The sequence below is a fragment of the Melospiza melodia genome, chromosome 4 (assembly GCF_035770615.1).
Source record: "Melospiza melodia melodia isolate bMelMel2 chromosome 4, bMelMel2.pri, whole genome shotgun sequence".
Taxonomy (NCBI): domain Eukaryota; kingdom Metazoa; phylum Chordata; class Aves; order Passeriformes; family Passerellidae; genus Melospiza; species Melospiza melodia.
Genome location: NC_086197.1, coordinates 88,534,328 through 88,557,189, shown reverse-complemented (window position 1 = coordinate 88,557,189; position 22,862 = coordinate 88,534,328). Strand labels below are relative to the sequence as shown.

Sequence of the window (22,862 nt, the reverse complement as noted above, 5' to 3'; positions counted from 1 at the left end):
CAGGCTAGTGCCAATCTTTTATAGTAGTCATAAACTCTGGCTTTTATAACTGATATGTTGACAAGCTCCTGCCTACGACAGTGACAGCAATCACCACAAACCGCTACAATCTGGAGTACGCCCGGCATCACTTGTTTACTGTGCAATGTCAGCCAGTAAATTAATGAGGCAGCAAATACCCATATAAAATCACTGAAGTGCATTTCCAAATGGCTTGAGAGGACCTCCTGACTTCAAGGAGGAATGCTGGACTCAAGTGAAAGCTCACCTGCAGAGAAGGTGAGCTGGATCTGCTCCTCGATGATCTCCAAGGCAATGAAGTCGTGCTTCTCGTTGAAACGCCCATTGTAGAGGAGGAGAGCGTTCCTCTCCCTGGTTGCAAACCTAGAACACAGAGACATGGAGTTAGCTTGTGCTTAACAGCTTATGGATTAAAGACTGATGGTCAAGTCACCCAGAAGAAAGAAGGCATTGTGTTTAGCAGATAAACAAGCCTTTGAATCAATCTGCAGACAGAAAATTATAAAACTGAGGAGTCAGCCGCAGGATAAATCTACTCTTTCACAATCAACAAGGCAAGCAGATGGAAATTACAGAAATCTACTCTGCAGAGATCTGCTGACCCTCACGAGGGCTAAAATTAGGCAGACACAAGATGCAGCAGCAGTATCTGACACTCACCAAACAGTAGCACTTACTACACTCTGCAAACAGTGTGACAGCTAGAAAGCATTTTCACTTCACAGGGGGATCCTTGCTGCCTGCTTGCTGTCTAAATGCTACAGTGTCCTGGGACAGTCATCAACTGACTAAAAAAGCCTGATGGAGGAGTAAGGGGAAAGATAATAGTTACTTTAATAATGCCATGTGGAAAATCAGAGTTAGTCAATCAACAGGTCAGTCAATTGGAAGAAGGAAAATAAACACTCAAATGATTTCACTAGATCAGCACCAACAGGTGCATTTGGATTTTGTTTATCTTGTGCTACTAATATCGGATGTATCTTTCTTGCAGAAAAAGGGGAAACCCCACTTTTAAAAAAGCCTACTTTTTTATGTCAGCACAGACCATTTTTAAAAAATTTCTGCTCGTTGTGAGTATTTCATATTTTTTAATTGAACTCTCTTATCTCTGGAGAGTTGCACACAGCTTTCATCTACTCAGAAATGCAAAAAAAATATTACACTTTACATAAACATTTTTACAAATATTAATATTAGATAAAGAGAGAAAAAGAGAGAAACCATGGGAATTTCTTGCGTTTCCCAATGGCAATTTAGTCTGATTTTGTATCTTGAACTTCAGGAAATATGCCTGATTTAAATTAACCCATTTTCCTACAAATGAATGAAATACTGAACACAGCTAATGAAATGAAATCTGTCTTCCACAGACAGAAGAAGTGACTCTTGTGCCTGTCATATCATGTCTAATGGCAAGACTCTCACGTGATGCAGCAAAACCTGCATTTCAGAGAATGGGAATGAAGCAGTATTTTAGAATACTAAGGTTGGTATTTGAAAGAAAAGGTTCCAAAGATAAAGAATAATTTTTACCAGAAGTTGTTTGTCAGACATATGTATGCTGTGGATCCCACTGAGTAGAGACCTTTCAGAATTTGAGCTACATGGAAATGGGAAATTTTATTCATATATTTTTTAATGTTTTTGAAGGATAATGAATTGTTCTGGTTCAAAAAACAGAAGTCACAGATTTGATATTTCCTGTAAAATTCAAATTTCAAAGAATATGCTTTATAGTCCATAAAAATATTGATTAATGTTTTGATTACTTTTAATCAGTTTTGATATACATATTTATTTCTATTCTTATCATAGTATAATGGTATACAAATAAAATGCAAACTAAATTAATTACAACAATATCATTGAAATATACCAATATTATCAAAACATGGATTTAATTTTCACTTTTCACCGTCAAACATTCCATCCAAAGGAATACAGTTCCTGTAAAACATTTCCCAAGACTATTTTTTCATGGATAACTGCTTCATCCAAATGTTTTGATTACATCTGTGCAGAATAATGCTAGTGCTGCCTCTTCAGTGGGCAGGAAGATTTAGTCTGGCAGCAATAACAGGAAGCTTAGTTCTTTTTGAATATATTTTCTCATATTCTTACAATTTCCTACAATAATTTTTAGTATGAAACCATTATTTATTACACTAATACATTATTAAGCCATTTTGTACATCTCTTTATCTGTGCTCAGTTTCACTCTTTGCCACTAGTCAAAAGCAACTTTTATATTATACTTGTTAAAAGCACTACTGCTTTTGAACTTGTCTGGTTGTCACCCACCAGCTGGGGGAAAAATGCTGCTTTTTAATAGAAGGGATATGTTTCATTTCATGACACAGGAAACAAAATACTCTCTTTCTTACAGAATTTTGCATAAATAATGAGAAAACCTCTCCACTAACAGTGTCTCTTGAGTGAAGGAGTAGTAAATGTTGGAATTAAGCAAGGGAGGTACATAATATTGGGAGCAGAAAGACATGCATGGTCAGTAAGCTAAATACTTAAAAAGACATTTTAGTTATGAGACTGGACAAGGCAAATATTCTACTCTTTGCTAGGAGTGGGTCATTGAGGCTGAGGGAAGCTGGACTCCTTGGGATTTTACAAATGCTTCCAAATCACAAAACATGTAATGGTAAATCATCATCGTTAGCAGTCAATCTGCTAAATCTTGCAGGTCCTCACATGATGTTTTCCTCCTCCACTGAAGGATTAATAAAAGCCAAAGAAATAGCTAGTGTAAATAAAAGTGAACTTCAGGTATGAAAAGCTAAACGTGTGGCCATTCCAGGCAGTGGGGGGTGAACCTCATAATGGCCTAGAATTCTTATAGTCACACCAAATGGAGTAGGCAGTGCTTAGCTCATGACTAAACAAGCCATTGTGGTTCTAAAGATGGTGAAGAAGCCCTGGTGTAAGGACTACCCTTGTACAGTACTTTGCTATTTCTCAATAACCCCTACACAGGGCATTTGAGTAATTTTAACTTAAAGCACCCTAAACGTCAAAGCTCTCTTTCCAAAAGCCTGAAAAATGACACCTCATGGCTGAGGGGACAAGTCAAGGGTAGTGCAGGCAATTCAAGCTGGCAGCCAGCCCAGACTGCACCTTTGTTTGCTCACTGTGGGTCTGACAAATCCAACAGAGCCTTTTGCTCCTTGGTTTTTCTGTGCACTTAGACCTGATGCTCTAAAACAATCTTCACAGGCACAGCTCTCCCTTGCCTTGGCTTGTGTGCAAACCACATCTGTGCTTTCTGATTTAACCAAAATTTCAAGATTCCATAAAATTTTGACTTTAGGATTAAGGCAGATGAAACATAAATGGTAGAAATCATAAAATGATAGTTTGCATTGGAAGGGACCATAAAGGCCATCCAGTCCCAGCCCCCTGCCATGGGCAGGGACAGCTGCCACTAGACCAGGTTGCTCCAAGTCCCATCCAGCCTGGCCTTGAACATTTACAAGGATGGGGCATTACTTATTTCTATTAACCAAAGTATTTACATGGGGGGGGTCTCTCTGGGATCTTACCTCAGGAAAGTAAACTATGCTAAAGAACAATACTGAAAAACATGCTGTAAAAAACTGACCTGGCTCCTGACAGATATGAAACACCAGGTAATGGCTGGGTGCTGGAGGAGACATGAGCCTGAAGCCTGTCTGACCTCCCTGAGCACTTTCTCTGGGCAGATACACACACAGCTCTGCCCTTGCAGCTGCTGCTGTACCTATCAAAAAATCCCCAGCTCTGCTCTTTGGGGTCAATAACACATTTTGTGTTGTTTACTCAGTCAGCTGTGAGGGAAAACCAAAAGTCAATCCTGCCCAGCTAAACCATGGGAGAGCTGCAAACCCAGCCCTTCCCCAGAGAAGAGGCATCTGTGCACCTGGAGCTCTGGCTCCACACCAAGCCCTATGAGCCATGAAGTCTTCTCCAGAAGGGGGGGTTTTTCCCTGGTGAGGGAGAGCCCTTGCCCATGGCTGTGGCAGCTATCATTTCTCCTCCTTGCCTACCTGAGCACCCCCAGGGCAAAAGTGAGAGCCCAGAAGAAAACTGTCCAACATGTGGATGTTGGGGCAGGTGGGATGGGGATAAGACTGGGAGCTGGAATGGGACCAGAAGCAGGACCTGGGTGTGAAGGCCAGAAGGAGCTAAGTGAGGAGCTGGACCAGTTGGGGTTGTCCCAAAGCAAGAACCTGAGAAGGATCAGACTGTGGTCAGCCATGGCCTGACATGCCCAGGTCCTCTCACAGGTGGGGAAACAGGAGATGGGAAGAGTGCTCACAAACAAGGAGCACAAATGGTTTGGTTCTGAAGCTGGGCTGAAGGTCAGGAAGCCAAAGGCCCAGACAGTACAGGTGTCAAGCCCAACATTCACCCCAGCACTGCTGCAGCTCAAGGCTGGTGATAGGTGGCCAGAGTGGTCCTGGTATCTCTTCTCCCCGCTCCAACAGGGAAGGTCGTGAGTCAGCAACAGAGAAACATGCACAGCAAGGCAGAAAATCAAATCTTTCAAATAACATGCCCTGCTCACGGGAGTCACTGTCAGACATCCCTGCAGTGACCTTCAGGGGCAGCTCTTTGGTGGCCACCAGTACATGACAAACAGTCCCAAGCTGAGTGAGAAGCCGCCAGCCCCAGAACCCTTCCCGCTGGCACTCACATGAGGGAGACGGTGAAGTGGAAGCGCTGCCGCAGCCCCTTGAAGGTGATGAAGGACTGAGGGGGGAAGCTCCTGGTGGTCATCTCGCAGTAGGGCCGCTCGTACTCGCCGGGGGGGCACTCGCACTTGAAGCCCCCGATGAGCAGGTTCACGCAGGTGCCCCCGTTCTTGCACACGCCCGGCGCGCAGCGGCCGGAGCGCGCGTTCACCTCGCACGACTCTCCTGCAACGGGAAATGCACACGTCAGGGAAGGGGGCACCTCAGCCCAGCACCAAGCCGAGACACTCAGCTACCCAAGGGGTTCTGCTGCAGGTCAAGCTGCTTCCAAACTTTTGCACCTGATTCCCCAAGCAAGTGAGGTACAAGCCTGTGATTGCTGGGGGTAAGAATGCTGCATCTTCCTCAGAATGCAGAATTTTCAGAGGTGTGTGAAATGTGATTTGCTGAGCAATCCTCTTGCAAATATCCAACAACATTGGCCTATGGTTTTCAGCTTCCTTGGCTGCTTCCAAACTGAGTGACAAATACAGACCTGGTGACAGATCTAGATGGGAGGAGGTAAAACCCTGCACATTCTCTGTCAACCAAAATATGTGGAAATTGTTTTGGTGTGTCACTATAGTTGGAAATTGTGTAAAACAGATAAATGGTTTCACTTTGTCTCAAATGGGATTTGGCTTTGCTGCCCATGGTGGCAGCAGGACATGGCTGAGCTCATGACAAAGCTCTCAAAATGTCTATAGTAACAACAAGCAGGATACAGATGACAGAGAGATTGCTTCCACCTTTTCCCACACATGCATCCTGCAGGTGATGACAATTTTCTGAACCCTTTGGAGAAGGGCATATTAACTCTCCATAGAAGTTATGGATTCTGTGTGCCACTTGCTAAGTTTTTTCATCCCTAAATAATTTATCTTTATTCATCCCCAAAGCATGTAGTAGGATGTGTTAAATACAACAGTAAAGAATGCAGTGTCTTGCTTTGTATGTATGCCATGGGTTTCTGTCCTGTGGTTGCTCAAAATCTGAGAATGAATTCCAATTAAAAAAAAAAAAAAAGTACAGAGGATATTAATTTTAAAATATCTGCTGTGGCTGGGACAAAAGCAGCTGCTGGATTATCGTTGCACAGAAAGCCAAACCCTCTGTGAGAGTTAATTAGTTAACATTGGTGTTTTGACATGTGTATTCTTATGGTATGTTCACATCCCACATGTAAAACTGTTCAGAGAAACTGGAGGTGGCATATACAGTTGAATTGAACCCAGTAATGGTGCCTGACAATTAAATGTAGAAAGATACTACTTAACACAGCCAGCTGAAGGAATACATTTCTAACACTTCAGTGTTTGCATCACCAGTGCCACCAGATGATACAATTACATTGGGACAGGCTCTTTACAGTGCTCAGCAATAGGACAAGGGGCAACAGGCACAGACTGAAAGGCAGGAAATTCCATCTGAGAATGAGAAAAACCTTCTGTCCTTTGAGGATGACAGAGCACTGGAATGGGCTTCCCAGAGAGGCTGTGGAGTCTCTTTCAGTGGAGATATTCAAAACCCATCTGGACATGATCTTGTGCAACTTGCTGTGTGTGACCCTGCTTTGGCAGGAGGAGCAGAGACCCCTTCCAACCCTGACCATTCTGTGGTCCTGTGATTGATCCAAGCACAGTTAAAACCGTGAAAACACATTCCTGCAGGAAAGTAAAAGCAGCAGGAGCTGTGGGCAGTGACTCATTAGCAAAGGCAAATTTAAATGGAAAGTTTTGTTCCATTTAGTGCTCCACAGCCCAGCTCCCACAGGTTCCCACGCCAAAGCTGCTCACACTGGGAGGCTGAAGGCAGCAGTACAGGGCACCCAGAGCTGGGGCTGCAGCTCCCTGCTGTGCCAGGCTGCAAATGCCATGGTTTGCAGCTGGCTTAGCCACTGCCCCAAGGGCAGTGATCTCTGAGATAAGGTGAGGTGGGCAGCTTTGTGGTTTTGGCTCTCTGGCTTTGCTGCCTTTTTCTTCTTGCATCAGCATCACTTGCCTCTCAGACCAGGTATGGCTTAAGCTGGCAAAATGCAGGAGCAAACACAAGGCTGCTGTGATCAGGAGCCAGGCACACCCCAGCCAGGTGGGGCCAGCTCTGGGGGATGGACCTGCTCTGTGCATTACTCTGAACTAATAACCCACACAGCCTTGAGTCCAAGCCTGTGCTTAGAGCTTCTCCCCTTCAGCACTCCTATATTCTCACTTTAATATATTAAGTGAAATGCTGTGAAAATCACTTGATAAATATTTTCCTGTTTCCATTGATGAGCTCTACATATCAGGCAAGATTATGTGAATACACTTTCCTTAATATTTTTAAACGCTCTATAATGTGTTTCTTTTGGAAAAAAGTGTATATATCATCCAAGATATCCCTCAGTATACAGGATATGGTGCACACAGGCATCAGATGTTTTAAGAGGACACTACAGCAAGCATTTGTTGATGAACCACTGCATAAACACAGCCCTTATACACATATCTTGTGTACCAAAACTCTCAAAAAAGTGGAAAAACAAAATTCCTACAGAAAGAAAAAACAGAGGTTTGTTGCTTTAAAAAAAGTAGTAGGATATTTTGTGAAATAACTCCCTGACTCACAGAAGAATGTAATCTTCAAGGCTTTCTGGGAACAGAATGATGTATTTTGTAAAAGCAAATAACACGGAGGCTTGAATACACAGAGAGAAAAAGGGTGAGCTAAAAGGAGAGATTCCTGGCATTGCAGCATGCTGTGGAAATGCCATGGCAATACAGAGGTGAAATATAAAAGCCTAAGCTGGAAGTCATTGATGGTTCTGTATTAATTCTGTGATATAACAAGAATATATAGACTGTTTGTTTAGATACCTATACGGGCATAGAACTATTTAAGAGAAAAGCCTACAGAAAAGTTATATTGTATTGTTTTTATTACTTCTTTTCATTATGATGTGTAAAGAAGTAAATTAAAATAATATACTTCAAGATTCTTTGTCCCATATTTATTCGGTTGTAGCATCATGGATGTCCCAGTTACTAAAATTATTCTGAATTCTCTTAAGTCTGTAATGTAAATGAGAATTGCATTTGATGCATATTCTTTGATGTTGAATTTTCATATTTTATGTGTATTTACCAAAACATATTAAAGTAGTGGTTTTGAAATCTCAACAGTAAATGCAAGGTGTCACTGTGCTTTGAGGCACAAAGGTTACCAAAAAGCTTTTGTATTTTAAACTTAAAAACCTTTATTACCCTTTTCTCCAAAAGTGCATGGAATTATTTAGAAACAGAGTATTTTTGCCTTTTGGAGTAGCCATCTTAGCAAGAATTGGATGCACTGCTTTGATCAGGACTGGCAACAGAAGGTACCTTTGTGTCACCCTTGGGTTTGCCACTTCCCAGGGCAGCCACCTCCCCTCGGACACAGCACTGTCCCACAGCTCTGCCCTGCAGGAGTTTTGAGGCACAGCCTAAAAACCATCCTCAGAATTAGAACCAAAGCCTGCATGGACTTGAAGGAAGAGCTGGCTGCTGGCTGGAGCCAGAAGGGCCTGAGGGAAGAGCTGCTTGAGGAGCAGGGGAGGAAGGAGCTGCCTGTGCCAGCCCTGGCAATGAAAAGCGCCTGTGTGCCTGCTTGCAGCGCAAGGTCGGAGGGCTGGCACGTGCCATCAAAAGGGTGGCCTTACAGTCTGCTAGGAAAAAATAGCACAGAAGGGGGAGAGCTGCTGTGCAGTGAGGGTCTGGAGGGGCTGGGGTGATAAAAGCACAGCCCAAATAGCTGTCACACACAGCCTGGAGTCAGTCTGTGAGACTGGGGATGGCGGCATGGCTCAGCCACTCACCCAGCCTGTGAAACCCTCCTTTGCTCCTCACAGCATTTCCTTGGCTAATATAATTTCATTTTTCACACTGGCTTGCATTTTAGGAATCACTGAACAAACCAGTTACACATCACAGCTCTGTGGGATCCAAGCAGGGGATGCATGCAGGGGAAGCTAAAGCATGCACTCTCAGATAACACGGGCTGTGGCTGCCTGTTATCTGCCAGCAGATTCCTGGCCTTTGAAAAAATTCTGCCTTGCCAGAAAATGATTTACTGTGACACGCCAGTAGCTGAACTTATAGCCTCCCAATTAATACTGATGCCTTTTAAAGCTACTTGTGGCTTTTCTGCAGCCCTTTATGTAGTGCTTCCTGGTTTTAAAGCCCTTGAGATCAAAATGTCATAGTTGCTTTGGACACTGCAAACTACTCACAAACATCCTATCTTTAATACATACCTATCCTCTTTGATTTTAGGACTAACGTTATAAAGATGTTAGTCATAAAGTTCCTGTTAAGTTTATGTAAGTGAGGACACCATGATAGCAGGTGCAAAATAACAAGAACAGGCAAATACAAAGGCTGGCTAGATTTGGTCTTTCTCTGACCAATTCCAAATAAAGTAATGAAAGTTTAACTAATAAACAATAAATGGTGATGAAAAAAGTGAAAAGAAATAAAAATAAGCTGTCTTAAAACTGAGACAATAATCTCATAATTGGAAATGCCTTGTGAGCTGAACATTGTGGGTTTCAGGCAACACACTGGTGTGCATCAATGAGCTGGTCTGTGCAGAAATCTGCAAAAATTGTGGTTTTCCTGATGAGTTGTTTGACTTTACAACAACAATGTAAAATGTTTGAAAGCTTGCTGGAAACAAGATGATGGCATCCAAATACATAGAGAATTCCTCTTCACATCAGTTTACTGCAGTGTGTTTCACCAATACACTCGTTTAGGGACTAGTCCTCACATTTTTTTACTATTCTCTGATTGTATTCAACTGAAACAGTACATTAAATATACATTTACATGAAGCAGCAAATTTGCACTGATGTTCTGTTTTCCTAAGTTTCCCTGGACAAATGAATATTTTACTCACTGTCTGTAATTGTTTGAACTGATTCTTTTCTCCTTTCCTCATCCTGCCACTCGCTCTAGACACGTATTCATTTTCTCTATGCTTATAGTTGCTTTGCCAGAAAAAAGGAAAGGAGAATCCATAATAATTAAGGCAAAAGGAGAAACAACAAGAAATAGAACAACTAAATTCTTAAAACAATTCCTATTGACCGTTTGCCCTAATAAAGAACCAACTACATTAAAAATGCATTTGCTGTCTCGCACATTATGGGAAATCAATCCTCCTTTTCCTCTAGTAATTAAAGCACTACTAACCTTACATGACAATTGGCACCAAAGCAATCAGTGCACTAAGAAATAAGAAGGTTGTTAAAAACAAATTAGCTGCAGAATCAGCTTGGAAATCTCCACTGGGACAAGAGATAGAGGATCCTGTGCTTTGGGGGTGGTTTCACCATAGTTCAGAGAGTGAGAGTTACCACAGTCCCCTCCTTTCCCCAAGCACACTGCAGTTTCCTCCCCCTCCCTTGTGCAGGCATTCATGTAATCCTGCAGCTGACTGATCTGTAGAGCTAAGATGGCAAAACACCATTCATTTCTTTATTGAAGCGTTAGTGATCTTCAGATTAAGACCCTTCTAGAACTGATGGGATGAATAGCACAGCAAGCACATGGGCAGGAGGCAGGACCATGCACCCAGGAATTCTTAGAAAGGTTTAATTGTTATGGAAATGCAACTTTGAGCCATTTTAGATGGCTCATGTGTGAGTCCAGTGGCTCAATGCTTGCCTTAGGAGAACTGAATCAACATCTCCAGTAGATACCCACCTCTCTCCACTGATTGTACATGGATGTACTGCAGGAAAATTTGCCTAAAACATAGGTGCAATTCAAATCATAAAAATTAGCACTGGATTTTGTCCATAAAGGGAAATTCACGACTTGATAAAGGGAAATTCATGGGGAATCCATGCCCATAAAGGGAAATTCAGTGGCTCTGTGGTGCATGAGTCTGCCCTCAGAACCTACTGGGAGGTCAGCTTTACGTCCCAGCAAACTGGCAGCAAATGCCAATTACCAATGAAAAGTGACACAAACAAACAAACAAACAAACAAACAAACAAACTTCTACTGGGTTTATGAGAGAAGTTAGAGAGCAGCTACCCAGAAACATTAGCCAGCTTATTCTGAATGATGGAGAAACTGGATCAAATAGAAGGTAGAAGCCACTGGTTTACCAGTGTGACAGAGATTAATTAGGGGACAACTAAATTCATGTACCATTTTCCATGAGTGACTCAGAAGTGTTATTTGAGTAACAGACATAAAATCTGGGTTCCTTAGAAACCAAGGGCCAAACTCCTACTGCTACTTCAGAGAGGCCATGCAGACTCCATGTTATTGACACTGATGGGCATGACTTTGTGAGGTTTCTAAATGACACTGCTACTAAACCTTTCAACTTGAAAATACATTTTGGTCTTTTCTTTTACACATTGGTTTATGTTTTTAGAACTGGGAGTGATCTAGGTTAATTAAAATTATCCCAAATCCTCTTATAGGGAGAAAGAGCAGCTTAAGGTCTATTTTAGAGTTTCCCTCCTTTCTTTTGTTTTCTGCTTCCTTTGATGCTTTCTGACTTATAAAGTCATATTATAAGAAACAGGTTAAAGTAAAATAATACATAAATACCTACATAGACCTACTCCACACATACACACTCAAACTGCTGACTTGCAGTGACAGCTTTCCTGCAGAATTTCAGTTGCTAACCATTCCAGATTTCATATTATGTATTTACAGGAGAATAACCTGACCTTATAACACTAAGCAAAGTAACAGCAAAAACATTCCTGTCACACTATGCACATAGCTTGCCAAGCAGTTCTCTGAGGTGATATGTAGAAATGATTCTATAATAAGATACTCTAGAAATCAGCCTTTTATCTCTGGATCTGCTTTAGGTTTTCCGTGGGCATAAGCACTAAGCTCTGAGCTGGTGGGAAGAAACTGTGCAGATACCACTGCTCTTTTGGATACAAACACATATCTCTCATACATCTCCTTTACCATCACACTTCTCCCTTCCCTGTGCTTCCATAAAGTTCCCCCTAGGCATCCCTGATAACTCACAATTCAGATTTTCAGAAATCCTAAGACTCAGCTAAATAAGTGTCCTAAGATTTTTAATAACGAGATGCTTTAAAATAATAAATGTGAGAGACTTTTTACTTCATTTTATTTGCCTCTGAAGCTGTGGGTGTCATCTGCTGGCCCCAAGGTAGATGAGAGCTCTTGGTGGTTAAATTCCAGCCCAAACTGTCTGTTCTGAGGGAACTCCTATTCTTACTCACACCTCAACAGGATGATGCTACCTGAGCCTTCCTACTTCCTCTTCCCACCAGGGTCCTCAAGGAAAACCTCTGCACCCTGGCTGCTCTGAATTCCTGCAAGCTCCTGGGAGGAGAAGCAGGACCACCATGAAAATATCCCATGGGCCAAACAGGCAAGGGAGAGGCCAGGACCCCACTCTTCTTGCTGATCCTTCCCCACTGGAAACCAAGCTGAACTGTGTTTTACAAAAGCAAAAGCAGCCAAAGCAGGTCCCCATGTCTCAAGCTGCTCCAGGCTGTGCCCACTAGTGCAATGCACATGCATAGCAGCCACTGCAACAGTGCCTGGCCCTTTCACAGCCCCAGAGCAGCACCAGCCTGAGCAAAGATGCTCCATTTTCCCTGGACTCCTCCCCTTCTTCCCTGGTCACACAACAAAGCAAAACAAAAGACACCCTGCAGAGAAGGATGGATGGATGGATTGATGATTTGGGTTGTTTTGTGCTTTTGCATTTAAATGAGAAGGAATAATTGGGGGAGGTGGGAGGGAGAAGAAACAAGCCTGAGGAGGATTAGTGATATTTGGGGCACATCTGTTGGAGAAATGAATTAGTCTATGGATTCAGAAATTATGAGCATGTTCTCAAGAAGATATATGCTCAATGCTGCATGATCGCTGAACCTCACTCTCCTGTGCAATTTCCACCAGCGCCAGCAAGAACAGAGCATAGACAAAAGTCACAACTGAATACCTGTGTTCCCTCCCTTGTGTATTTGTTGAGGATTAAAAATTCCCAGGCATTAAGTTTCCACTCTATCTACACCAGGCAACTCACTTTTCACCTTCCAGCCATGAGGCCAGAACAGTGTGAGCACTAAAAGTGAAACCAAGATTTATCAGGAGTACTGTGATTTTTTTTTTTCTGACAGCACCATGGTGAGCAAGGAGCCAGATGCCACAGTAAAATATTCTCCATTTAAGAAAACACCCAATTGTGAAGCCCATCTTATGGTTTGGCAAAAGAAAAAGAGGTAACTCATGATTTTCCAGCCCACGGATTGGTGCCAATACCTCCAAAGGAAGCCCCAGAGGGTTGTTTTGCAGAGGTGGGGCACATGTTCAATGGCAAACTTATGAAAAGACACCTCTGTGTGAAACCTGGGCACTGGTGTCCTGCAGTGGGCCAGTGGGCAGGGTGCACACAATGTCTCTGCTTTCCCCCTGCTGCCTGCTCCCACAGCACCAGACATAATCACCCCCAGGCTTCTGAGGAAATGCTGAGGAAAAGCACTTTTTTGGAAGGGTTTAGATGTGGTGGAGGAGAAAAACCCATAGAATCCCAGGATGATTTTGGTTGGAAAAGGCCTTTAGCATCCAAGCTTTTAGCCTGCCACACTTACTTAACAACAAAATTGGCCCTATGGGGTCCAGTGGGTAATTTCTTGACATCTTCATCTTTATTCTTGGCTGACTTGACAATGGTTGCTAAGCTCTCTAAATTATTGAACCTTGTAAGGTGTCATCTCCTTCTGCATTTGACCTGTAAGGTAAAGCTTTAGAGACCTTTTAGGTTCTGTCTCTCTCACAGAGCTAAATGCAGTACAAATCTACACGTGACAAAAAAGAAATTCATAAAAATGTCCTGTTTTGTTGAACTCTGTGGCAGGTTTTACATGTAAGACAATTCATCATAATGCAAATTGCAGTGATTTAGTGTGAGATATGGTGATGAAGCAGTGCCTTTCAATAAAAGCCTAAGCTTTATCTCTGGATGTATTATCAGGGGGATAACATTATTATAGATGTCAAAGATAAACCTCAAACTAGATTATGCCATTGTGTCTGCAATTTACATTATTACTTGGAATAAATCTCTTCCTAAAAAATCCCACCTTAAAACTGGTGAAGAAGCTGGAGGTGTAAGAACAAAGCATCCCTTTGCATAACACATTCATTTACATCCTCCATCTATTTTTAAGATGCACAATCACCCTCTACCTTTACTACAGATTCATCTGATATTATATTTTGTTTTCTCAGCTCCTCTGTGCCCCTTGATTCCTCTCCAGGAGTGTTACTTGAGGAGGGGCACATGGAGGGAGCCAAAGGCTGGAGTAGGCACCGTGGCTGGCAGGACAGATTCCCTTTGGGACACCCTTTGCAGGCTGATCCACATTTGCATCCCTGCCTGCCTGCAGGCACTCCAGCATGGGAACCACCTGCCAGGCCTGGTTCTCACCTCCTTCCATGGGCAGCAGTGGGGCAGAAGAAGGGCACAGGCTCATTGTGCTTCTGCTCACATGACAAGAAAGATTATTTCATGCCACAGAGTTGCAATTCTTCCTGGGCACCAAATGCCACCACCAAGACCATTAACTCCACAAGGCTGCCGTTCCACAGGCTGTTTGGGCCTCCCACTGGGCTTTTCAAAATACATTAAACTATTTATGTGAATGAGGAAAGCAAGCAAGGCGTGGCGGCAGGAGCAGGGGTGTGTGTGCAATAACATCTTTTATCAACAGGAACTCAGGAGCTGGAAACCCAGACACACTTTCAGGCACCATCAGGCTTCCTGCTCACTTTGAGCCTGGTTTCCCTAAGCTGCTTTCCACAGAGATCACCAAAGGGTTGCAACTCCCAGTTCCTAAATTGGTGGGCAAGAGCAAAACTCTAGCACTTGTTTTTGATCAAGTTAGCATCTCAAAGCAATTCAAAAAGGCAACACATCTGCAAATAACTGCCCTCTGAAAGAAGACGAAAAATGAAGGCTAAAGAATAAGCAGAAACGAAGATCAGTGTTGTCCTTTCAAGGGCAAACATTGCTCTTCTCTTTAGGAGAGTTCAGCCCTTATTTCACTAAAATCCCACTTAATTTTCTCCATGTAACTGTTACAGACAGGATGATTCAACTCACAGGAGACAGAACACAGAAGCCATCTCCCCCTGTCTCCAGCAGCCTGCTGGGACTGACAGCACAAGCAGCTAACTCTGCATGTCTCCACTAAAGGAGGGCTGGTGAGAGCCTGCTTTTTGTGTTTTCCATAAAATTAGAAGTTTTCACAGGAAAATCTCACTCTCCCATTTTCAGTGTAATCCAATGCTATGGTAAATATCATGGCAATTTAGAACCAGGCAGGCCCCAAATCAAACCATGCCCCTTCACACCCTAGGTGGTCCCAGAAGCTCTGGTGGAAAGAAGCGTAATGACCAATTAGTGAGAATAACTGAAGATAAGCCATAAAATATTAATAACACAACAGAAAACCATGCTTAAAGTCAATCTTTAGTGAATGTTAGGAAGCTGGCAGTTCAGAGCTTTATATTTTATTTTATATGAGAATTATCAGCTTAAAAGAAAGGTATACTTAAGAGCACTGTCTGTCTTCACTACTGTGAATTGTAGTTCAGTGGTTTAGCATCATGGGATAGGCAGAGCTGGCAAAACAATCTGATGCTGGTCAAATTCTCATTGTTATACATTGAAAGAAAATTCTGAAAAAAAAATAAACCCAATCAAAATGCCCCTTTGCTTGTCAAATTAAAAGGATTAAGGTTAAAAATATAATCCTGTAATCTTATGTTTTGGTAGCCTCAAAAATATTTAGTACACAGCACAGGAGCACAAACTGAAAACAAAAAGCAACTTAACCAGGGAAATTGACTTTTTCTTAATGAGTCATGAAAAAGGGATTGTAATGTCACAATGTCACACACATCTTGTACAGAAAATCTCAAAATCCATGTGTTTTTAAACATACAGAACAGATGGACATTCACAAGTTTTCTTAAAAAGTGTTTTTAAATGAACTCTTAAAAAATTAATCCAGACAGCTTTCACAGCTTGTACTTAACTCTGCTTACAGCAGTCCAGTGAATTAAAATTCAGCCTTTTTGTTAAATACCATTCAATTTTAAAGTAACTTTAAGTGATTACCATCTTATTAGAGTTAATACACTTCACTGTGTCAATTAGAATGTGTTTAATTATTAATATAAGGCATTCATCTTCCTATCTTTATCTTCCTTACACACATATGCACATCAGTTGTGCTGACCCTTTGAAGCTGGCCTATCTAATTAAAACATGCTTTTTCATTATACCATATGAAAATGCTGTATAAAAGGTCTCATAAGCTTCTCTGTGGAGAATTTGGGAAGGAAAGCATCCTGATGTTGAGTTGCAGGAAGCGGGGATGGAGCGCGTGGCTCTCTGGAAGGCGCGATGGGGCGGCGCACACACCGCGCCCCGGGAGGAGCGGGGCTGCCGTGCGGGCACTGAACCATGGGGCTCCAAACAAAAGAGCATTTGCAACAACAATGGAGTTGTGGTTCCCACCACGCTCTGCACAACTGTAATTATCTTGATGTTCAAGGCCAAGTGCCTCAGTCTGGCGCTCAACTGTCGAGACTTTCAATCATCATAGCACAAAGAACACAGACACAAGCAACTATTTCATGGTTTTTTTCCTTCCTAACAGGATATCATCCTGATACCCTCCTCTCTGCACCCAACCATCCTTCCTGCCACTTTCCCATTGTTTATCCACTGATGAAAATAAAAATGTCTGGTTTGGGAATTATAAATATATGTACAGAAGTCCAACATGTTTTTCATAATTCAGTCGTACTGCTTCCCAGTTTTGTTTCCCAGTTTTTTATTTGCAGACAGGAGAAAAGGAGTTCCATTATCTTAATCCTTGGAAGGCAAATATCTTTTTTGTTTTGGAAGATCTAGAATATTTCACTTCAGATGCCCTGGAATTTTTTTTGTTTTGTTTTCACCTTTGAAAAGGTTTGATTTGTTGTGAACTCTGTGAGGGGATTTTCAGAACATAATGTAGGCTGGAAAAAAACACTATCTCATTATGATTTTATCTTCTGCACAAATAACTGATAGGCAAGTTTTTGGGTTTTTCTCCTGGTTTCTCTTCTCCTTTTTTCTTATCTGATTTGTTTTCAGTGAGAAAAAAACCACAACCACTTAAGGAGTATCTAACATATGGGTTGTTTTGACATTTAGCAAGTGTATGTTTGGGTAACGAGAATGCACTTGTGCAGCTTAAAATTTTATCAGCTAACCTTTTTGAAATTTAACAATGGGGAAAATCCCCCCAAATCTTACATTACACAAGGCTCAACTTGGCTAAGTTAATGAAAACACAATTGTAAACTTCGGTCACAGAAATTTGCCGTAGTTTAATAAACTGCTATTTAAAATATTTTAATGAAAACAAACCTCCCTGTGTGTAATTCCTGTCATATCAAAGATCTGCAATGCATATATATGTTCACAATTATGACGGTGTGTGGGAATTTAGCTACATCAGTGGGGAGGGGTTTTACATGTACCTATAAAATTATAATAGCAAATACCTTCACTTTGATGAATTCCACTTCCCACAGTGAAGTTTTTTTTTAATTTCAGTTTGACCAATAATGATAAGAAAATGTGCTATAACAAAGGTTCTCAAAAAGCCTGGGAGAATTGTGACTCCCATTTAGGTGTGGTAACAGAAATACCATCAATATAAAACCAGGAAAATAATTCAAGAAACTGCTCAGAATTGACAGAGCAATGTCATACACAATAAAATACAATAAAAGAGATTTCACATGCCCTAGAATAAGGGGAATGCTAAATTTGGAGCAGGCTATTGTTAAGCAGGCTGCCAAAAGGAAAGCTGAGGTGCTCACTGTGTATTCTCTGCCACTGGACACCACGGAGAGCTCATACTCCCAGCACATCTCCTTGCCAAGGGGTGGGAAGAGAGGTCAGTGCCAGAGGCAGGCAGGCACCCACACCAGGTCAGCAGCTTGCCCTGCTCACACAGAGCAGGCTGCACACAGGAGCTTAGCTGGGCATGGTGTCTGGGTCAAATGTGCTCTTTTCACACAGCTATTTAATGAAATTCAACTTGGAAAAAAGAGACTGAAATTGATGTTAGCCATGGTAGAGGGCTTGGACTAGCTGATCTTTAGAGGTCCCTTCCAACCCAAAACATCCTGAGGTTACAGCTGGCCATCAGGTCTAGGTACTGAACAGCTGCACTGTAGAAGAGCTGGGGCAGCACTTGTCCCTCAGCTGCAACCCTGTCCCACCACAGTCTGTGCTTGCAGGCCCCTCATGTCAGCAAGGCTTGACTTTGTACTGTACAGCCCACAGCCAAAAACCCACAACCTTCCCTCCATCTTCCCCCTGATCTCACAGACACCAAGGGCAGCAGGAGCCAGCAAGTGTGAAAATGTAACCGTGAGAATGGAACCACCCTGAAACAGGTTACTGCCAGAGTTATCTGGTCACTGAATTCTAGCTATATGCTACTTTTACTTTTTTCTTTTTTTTTTAATCAAAATCTGGGGAGAAAGTGTAAAATTATCAGTGATAGACTCTTTGGCTGACAAATGAGGGGAGTGGCCAAATGAAGGGAAGAAGCAGCCAGCCCCACAGCTGTCTTATGGAGAAGCAAAAGAAGATAAGCCATAATCAGTAAGGAGGATTTCCTAGGCACAGAACTGTTTGGAAGAGCTGAATTCATAAGTATATTGGAGATTAATTACTAAGGGAGCTCCTGAAACCAGAGCTAAGTGATTGCATTGGTGTGTGATCTGCTGCTTCCTTCTACTAAGCACCCATGGTGCCTCCACTGCAGGCGCACCCAGCAAGAACATGAGTCCTGTCAAATAATTATAAAACTAATTAAAAAGAACAAACACAACATGAAGTCTGCAGCTAGGTTTCCACATGACAGCAAAAAGACTTTGATCAGTGCAAATATTTCCATGGGTAAGAAAGATAAGACACAAGGCTCCAGATGAGGCATCTGAGCCCCCAGCACTTGCAGCAGGCCAGCTGAATCAAAGAGCATCCCACATGCAGCACCTTGGGGTGAGGGCAAGGAGGGGTTGGACATGGCTGAGGAAACTGTGGAACTTTAAACAGTAGCCAGTTTGTGCACATCAGGAGGAGGGTAATGCGATAAAACTCTTTGCCTGGGTTTAAGAAAAAGCATAGCAGATTGCTGTGAAGGCTGCAGGCCATGTACAGCATTTGAGAGCTAAACTGTCAACAAAGACACCACACTAATCCAATTAGCAAAGGCTCTTTGCATCCTGACAAGTGAGCGTAGGTTGAAGATTAGCTGAAGGACATGCCCTCCAGATAAAAACCCACCTAGAGAAATGGTAGTGAGTCCTGAGAATCTGATATAAACTCCAGATTTGCAACATTCATCTCCTGTGGCTTGGTGATAGACATGGACAGGAATACTGTCAACAGAAACATGACAATAATAGACTTCAGAATTTGACTGAATTTTTTTACTCTGTTTCTGTTGTTTCACTTATATTCTGGAGGCAGCAGTTATGCAGCTGTGACATCTGGGCCACAGCCCCAGTGCAGCATCACTTGGATCCAGCTGTAAGGCTGTGGTGTGCTGGCCCCATCCCTGCATGCATGAACAGCAAACCTTGCCACAAAAAGAAGCAAGGACCTGTTTTAACATGCACAGCAAATCTCAGAGTTAAACACACCAGGTGAGTGGGTGCACAGACTTCTGCTGAGAATCTGTGTCAGGAAAGAAATGCCTTTCACAGGGATCCCCCAGGTTCCCAGCCATGGGCAGCCCAGGAATGTCCCTTCCCCAGCTGCTCTTGACTTGCTTTTGGTGCAGTCCAGGACACAAGTGGCTTTCTGGGCTGTAAGAGCACATTGCCAGCTCACATCCAGCCTCACAACCACCAGCACCTTCCTGGCAGGGCTGCTCTCCATCTGCTTATCTCCAGATTGTGTTGGTACCAGGGGTGCCCCAACCCAGGTGCAGGACCTTGCTCTTGGTCTTCTTAAACCTCATGAGACTCTCATGGCAACACCATGCATTTCTTGAGCTTGTCCAGGTCCCTCTGGATGGCATCCCATCCTTCAGGTGTGTGATTGCACCACTCAGCTTAGTGTCATCTGAGAAATCTGCAGATGGTGTGCTTGATCCCTATGTCTATGTCATTGATGAAGATAATAAATGACAGTCTGTTCCAGCTTTTACACCAGTCATGCTCTGAAAAGTGTTTGGAGGATTTAAACTCTGCTTCTGGACCATCCATCTCCCTGCTTGTGGGGCCCTTGCAAGCTACCCAAGTGCTGTAAGCATTGGGGGCTTGGAAGGGGCTGGGAGGAAACAGAGGCACCTGGCTGTACACAGCTGCTGCCAATGTGGGGCACAGCTTGCCATGCCTGCACCAACAGAGATAACAGAAAAGGGCTGATGAAACAGAGACAGTTGAAGAGGGATGGAAAAGACTGTGCTGGGACATCAGCCAAGGAGTACTAATTGTAAAGATGGATCTTAACAAGGAAACAATTATTTATCTTTCCATCAGATGTGAAAAAGCTGCGTGGAGTCAGGTCCACAGCAATCAAAGGAAGTGGTGAGGCTGTTCTGCAGACCTAGTTTCACTACAAGCATCAGAATAATGGCATGGCATAGCACTGCTGAAAAATAAAAAAAATAGAAAAATGTCTAAACCTTCAACGCTGTCCAGACCTTCACTGGCATGCAATCACCCTCCACAAGCTTTTTCACAATATTGCCATACAGACACTGCAAGGTAAGGCAACTAGGTATTCCACTCGAGGCACTGAGAAACAATGAAAGTTAGTCAGCACTCTTCTTCAATTTTTCTTGCATCCAAAATCAACAGAAGAACTTCATAAAAATCCATTAATAGTTCAAATTCTGGAAATACTGCAAATCATCCAGCACTCTAACAACTCTAATCGTATTTAAACTCTTAAAATTGACTATATGTTTTTTAGAGTATTAGACCTTGCCGAGGTTTTTATCTCTTTAGTATGTAAAACCATGTGGAGCCCAGTAGCATAACTCTGAAGACCTAGACTAAAAGATACTGCTAAGGCAGCAATGATACAAAACATTTCAGTATCTTCATTGTGTTCCCTCAATATCTGAATGAAGACTCAGAGAGATGATCAATGAAGCTGTCACATGGCAAGGGCAATGTCCCTACATTCATGGCAGAGTTTGTGAATGACAGAATTTCTTGTTTGGTGTTTTATATTAAAGAAAAACTTGGTCACAGCTGCTTGAAAAATGTTGTCAAAGCCCCACAGGCCAGTAAAGATAACCCTTGTTCATACTTGCTGTCACAAAACCACAGCCTTCCATAAGCTAAACAAGGAGTTAAAGATGCAGTGAGGAAGGAATCAAATTTAGATTTGCTGTGCAGGATTTGGCTGTTACACACCTGTGATCCCAACAAGCTGCAGAAATGCAACTGAGGGTGGAATTTCAGACCTTCTTGCACGAGATAAAACACTCATTATGACTACTGTGGCTGCCAGATTTCTCTACCTTAAAGCTGAAATTCCCTGAAATAAATCTCTCTGACCTGAAAAAGGAGAATCTGGTATCAGAGTGAGCTGAGAAATTACTATCTGAAGAATGGATATAAGTAAAGATAAAGCAGAAGATATCCTCACGTTTACTTTTATGTTCTATGTTTGCAAGAGCCAAACACTGAGAACTTACTAAGCAATATGATTAGGAACTTCTGGCAGGATGCTGAGAAACCAGCTATAATTACCTTCTCGTGACACAAAGTTTGAATTCATAGCAGGCACATTAGATGTAATGATTCCTCATGTCAATATGGTATCACAAATACAAATTAGGAGGGAAAAAATTGTAACATGCAGAAAATCTCTAATTGCTGTATTTGATTACCAGAAGATTTACAACCACATAAGATTTCTTCTCTCTCTGAAGTGAAATCCAAGGAGAGATGCAAAGGATATGGGGAATTCTCTGATGATCTTTTCCCCCTACAAACTGCTCCTTGCTAAGGGGTTGCATAGCAAAGGAGGCAGAGAGAATGTGATAATGCTAAGGAGAACTGTGGGAACATTGAATTTCTTTATTTCAGGAGTTGGTTTCTTTTCCCTTAGAGCGCTCTTGTTCTGTGTTGATTAAATTTTGCTTTTTGGGAACATGACCATAGAGGAGAGCAGGGTTGGTGGCTGCTGAGCAGGAGCACCACGAGAACAGCACTGGAGGAGGCACCACTCATGGCAGGGCAGGAACAGTGGGAATTCACACCCAAAAATGTTCTGATTTATGGCCACAGTGGTGTGCTGTAGGAGGCACCAGGATGGGGCTGGAAGTACAGCTCATGCAGGAACTGCTGTGGCATCCATGCCCCTAAAACAGCGTCCATGACATGATCCATTTGCACTTCAGGGTTTGCCTCCTGGGGAGTACAGACAATTCCACCTGTGTCTAAGCCTTCACCTACAGCTCATCCCAGCTGCTTCTGCAGCACTCAAAGATACATGAAATGAAGCTGGAAAAATTATACAGGCTTTATACAGTGTTCAATAAATCTGTTTGCTTAACTAAAATTACATCCTTTAACCTTTAGTCATGCACACAGCTCTCTGCCATCAATGGCTCAACTATTAGTGTGTACATTGCTCAGTTCCCTACACTGATTTGTATATAAAGAAGTTAGAGAGGTTGTAAGTCTGGAAACAAAAAAAAGGATTAAAAATATATGTACTTCCTCACTCACATCCTTACATCACAGGAAGTGAAGTTCATTCCAAATCACCCCAGCCCAGGCAGTAATCAGATTTCAGAAATAACTTGTGGAAGCTCAGTTTACCTTTGTGCAAGTAACAGAAGACTCCTGAAGACAGAGAAACTTTCATCATGTATAAATGACTAACAATTACATGGAACCAAATGGAGGGCTTCAAAGCAGGGTGGAAAAATGGAGGGAAATTCCATCCTATTAAGATAGGACATAATTGTCTTGTACAGGAAATAAACACTATATTTTTAGCAGGTGACTAGTCAGATAGAATCAGTACAGG

At 42.4% G+C, this 22,862-nt stretch overlaps 1 protein-coding gene across 1 annotated transcript in view; it reads right to left on the bottom strand.

The window, feature by feature from the left end:
- CELSR1 (cadherin EGF LAG seven-pass G-type receptor 1) overlaps positions 1-22,862 on the bottom strand; it is a 168,287-nt gene that overhangs the window by 72,277 nt on the left and 73,148 nt on the right. Inside the window, exons 5-6 of the mRNA XM_063155885.1 lie at positions 4,712-4,934; positions 269-384 (exon numbers count right to left, since the gene is read on the bottom strand). Of these exons, the coding sequence (XP_063011955.1) occupies positions 269-384; positions 4,712-4,934 (339 nt within the window). The remainder of the gene's footprint in view (positions 1-268; positions 385-4,711; positions 4,935-22,862) is intronic.